The 4060-nt window shown below is 53.7% G+C and overlaps 1 protein-coding gene across 1 annotated transcript in view; it reads left to right on the top strand.

Annotated features, from left to right (window-relative positions):
• Positions 1–2439, top strand: part of LRRC7 (leucine rich repeat containing 7) — a gene marked incomplete at its 5' end in the record, with an annotated part of 23056 nt that extends 20617 nt beyond the window's left edge. The window contains 2 exon segments of the mRNA XM_031064089.1: positions 1–555; positions 2234–2439. The exon segment at positions 1–555 is cut by the window's left edge and continues 35 nt beyond it. Coding sequence (XP_030919949.1) covers positions 1–555; positions 2234–2398 — 720 coding nt within the window.
• Positions 2440–4060: the final 1621 nt, after the last annotated feature.

Below are 4060 nucleotides of genomic sequence, written 5' to 3'. Positions count from 1 at the left end.
CGGTTCCCCGGCCCGCCCGCGCGCCCCGCCTTCCTGCGCAGGGCGGATTCTCTGGTTGGCTCGGCGGAGATGTCGGTGTTCCGCAGGGTGGGCGAGCCCCAGGAGCTGCCCCCCGGGGCGGACAGGTACGGCCGGGCCCCGTTCCGCGGCGCCCCGGAGCGCCAGGGCAGCATGGCCGTGCCCGAGGCCCAGTTCCTCAAGCGCAACGGGCGCTACGAAGACGAGCACCCTTCCTACCAGGAAGTGAAAGCCCAGACTGGGAGCTTCCCAGTTAAAAACCTCACGCAAAGGAGGCCCCTGTCGGCACGAAGCTACAGCACAGAGAGCTACGGCACGGCCCAAACGCGGCCGGTCTCAGCGAGGCCCACCATGGCAGCTCTGCTGGAAAAGATTCCGTCAGACTATAACTTGGGTAACTATGGCGACAAGCCTTCCGATAGCAGTGATATAAAGCCGAGGCCTCCCCCTGGGAAGGGAAATGAGAGCTGTGCTAAAATGCCCGCTGACTGGAGACAACAGCTACTTAGACATATAGAAGCTAGAAGGTTAGACAGGGTATGTTTGGCATTTCTCTGCAATTAATGCCTTTAGTTGTGTGTTTCGCTCTGTCAAACGATTTGCACGTGCAGTGGTGACCACCAGAATTCCCAGGGATGAAATTCCTGCCGTGGTGTCAGAGGGACCGGCCCGCCGAGGGCCCTGGGGGGGCTCAGCTGGAGTGAGGGACCCCAGAAAATCCAGAGGCTCCTCACTGATGATGCCCCTCGGGACAGTCGCCGGGGTGGTGGCTCCGGGTGCTGGGTGAACCCAGAGGCTTCACGCCGGTGCCGTTCCTTGGGGCACTCACTGGGGTGGTGATTCTGAAACCTGGGTAAATCCAGAGGCTCTGTCACTGGGCTGGTGACTCCTGCAGCTCTGCCCAAAATCAGGAAGAACCCTGAGGTTCTGCCCTGCCCGTGGAAGCGCTACTGGAGCCACCAGGGCAGGAACGACCGAGAGCTTGGAGAGGTGCTGGGCACGTCTTGGCAGTAAAAGGGAATAAAGGAAAAAGAGAATAAGTAATAAAATGTATTTTAGCTCTGGTGTCACTGTTAGCGCAGGGGGCTTAAAAGTGTCTATAACTGAGAAATATCCCTGGGTATCCACTGCCACAGTTCTCATGGGAATGTGATCATTACTCCTTTTAGCTGTAGGAAGTTATGCTGATTTGCCTTCTATCCAAAGGGTACTTTAGTGCATGATTCAGTCATTACCTATTTAATGACCTAATCCATGAATCCGATTTACTCCGTGATCTGAAGTGGTTGTGACAAATTCCTGTGGTGAAATGCATAAGGGGTCATTGCCAAATGTGTCCATATACTGCTTTATGCTAGAGCCTCCTGAGTTTGGTGTTAATATTCTCCTTACCTTCCAGTTGCTGGGATGTGATGATGTTAAATTGTCCTTAAGGATCAAATGGGGAAATTTCAAAAAGGGGCTCCAAGGCTGAAGCGTTTTCCTCCCTCAGCTCTTTTCCTTGTGCTGTGTAAACCCACTGGAAACTGCCTCCTCCCCAGGGAAACCAGTGCACCCCGAGCAGGGCCCTTCCTGGTGTAAATAAACCCTTGCCAGGTGTTGTTGGCTTAAGGAACACCTTTACGCTCGGTTTACAACGTGTATGAAGGGTGCTTTAACCCTGGAGAGCTGGCACTGGTGGCTGTCCCTAACCCCTGCGAGGTGGCTCCTGCTGGGTGCAGAGCTCCAAGGAGCTGGGCTGGGCTGGGCTGGGCTGAGCCTGCTGGAGGCTGTGCTGGTAGGAGCCCTGGGGAGCAGCCCCTGTCCCTGGGGTGGGCACAGCACCTGTGTCCCTGCCCAGCCCAGCTCGTCCCATATGGGCAGCCAGGATTTTGGGGAGCAGGACTCGCTCCTCCCCGCCAGGCACAGCCCTGGCTGCACAGCCCACCCCGAATTTGGCCTTTTTTTTTTTGCAAAAGCGAGACTTGTAGCAGGTGAAGTGCAGATCCCACCACCCCCTTGTGCTGTCAGCGTGGAAGTCCTCTCTGGTGCCCATTTTCTGTACGAGGAGCAATGTACTCGCTGTGTGTGACTAGTGCATGCCTGGAGGAGCTATCGATACTCGGGACTGTTTGTTGGCTTAAACTAAAACTCTGTGAACTTAACCATGTATGTGTGAGACTTAATTCTGAGCATGTGTGTTCATATGTGTCCCGTGGTTGTTTCCTCTACTCAGAGCGCTGCTTACAAACACCACACAGTTAGCCTTGGCATGCTGCACTCTGGAGGGGTTTCAGCCATGCATGCCGGCCGAAGCATGACTTTAAACTTGCAGCCTAAATCTAAATTTGAAAACCAAATGCTTCAAGAGCTACCTCTACCGAAAGTAAGTATGGGCTAGCCAGCATTCCCGGCATTCCCGGTTAATTAATGATCCTTGCTTCCTCCTGGTTTAGCTTCTGCCTCTTCCTCCTGCTTTTAGGATGCCCACTCCACAAAGCAAGGCTGGCAGGGACGCAGCTCTGCCCCTTGCTGGCCTTGCTTTTTGGATTCCGGGGCTCCCTGGCTGTCCTTCCTGCTCTCCTGCTCTCCTCACACGCGCCAGCGCTGCCATTTGCTCAGTGGGGAACGTGGTTTGCTCTGGGAGTGTTTGATCCTAGAAAAATGGGTGTGGAAATGTTAAACAGGCTCCAGGAGACAGGGATTCTAATACTTGAGCATTAATTGGGTGTGCTGTAATTCCTGATGGGTTTTGAACACGTTACCACACCCAAACCCATTTTAAACTTTGAGAAACACCTAAAATAGAGAATATTTCCCTCATTTATTAACTGTTGATCTTATATTTATTATCAATATATTGTTGACCAGTACAGACATACAAAACCATGTATTCCCAAGGAATATCTGAAGGGAGAGGCACTCAGGACAAGGCAGAGAGGGCCATTCCTGCAGGATTCTCAGTGCCAGGGAGGGATGCTGAGACCTTTCTCTGCATCCCGAGGGATGGGCATGGCTCAGCCTCTCCCTGCCCTGGCACAAGAGCTGAGGGGACAAATCAGCAGCAGCTCTGTGAGTGATGAAAGGGCAACAGAGCCCAGATCCCAGTGTTCCATCTGTGCTGGGAATGGTCCCTGTGGAACAGCAATTCCCAAAGGAGCCTGCCAAGGGCTCAGAGCTCAGGTCCAAGGGTTTGAGGAGAGCAGGATGATGCCGCAGCAGGAGCTGGCCCAGAGCTCAGCCCTGCTCCTCTTGCCCACCTCCAGCCAGCATTCCCGGCAATCCAGGGCAGGATGGCAGCGCCCAGGGAGCAGTGCCAGGCCTTCCCCACTGTCCCCAGCCCTCCATCTCCTGTCACCTCCATGCCATGTCCCCCCGTGCTGCTCTGGGTCTGTGCTGCTCTGTGGTGGGGCGGGGGGCTCCCGGGGGATCCCCCTGGATGTGTGTGCTGGGCAGGGACACCCCCGTGTTGTCTTTGCTTCCCAGACCTGTCTGTCTGCTCAGGTACTTGTCACCTGTCCCTGGAAAAATCCATTGGGAAAAATCCATCAGCCCCAGAGAGTGGTGCTGGTTCCCTCCACACGTTGGGAGTGAGGTGGTTTGTGGCACTGCCAGGGTTTCAGGCTGTAGGTGAATGTGGGTATTAATGATGGATGTCTGAGGAAACCCAGGAATCTGCTCTGTGATCTGTTTTGGGGTGTGGTCTGACGTGGATTATTCTGCTTTTCTCTCTCACCAGCATTCCATTGCTCCATGTCCATAGAAACTGTGATGCTGAACTGCACTGAGGGGTTGTTCTCTCGTTGTACTGTTTGGGGAAATTATTGTTGGGGAAGATCACTGCAGGGGGAAATGACTGTTGGAAAAATGCCGTGTATATTTAGTGTTGTTGAATTTTATTGCTTCACACCTTCCACAGAATTTGCATTTTCCTAAAGAATCCAGGCCACAGCAGTTTAATCCTTGCCTCTTCCACACCCTCCTTCCCGTGGCCTGGATTCAAGAGAGTAATGAGTGAGCTCTGGCTGTCAGGAAATCAACTTTAACAATGAATTGCCTTGAG

Source organism: Geospiza fortis, unplaced genomic scaffold (genome assembly GCF_000277835.1).
Source record: "Geospiza fortis unplaced genomic scaffold, GeoFor_1.0 scaffold69, whole genome shotgun sequence".
NCBI lineage: Eukaryota > Metazoa > Chordata > Aves > Passeriformes > Thraupidae > Geospiza > Geospiza fortis.
This window is presented reverse-complemented; position numbering and strand designations above follow the sequence as displayed.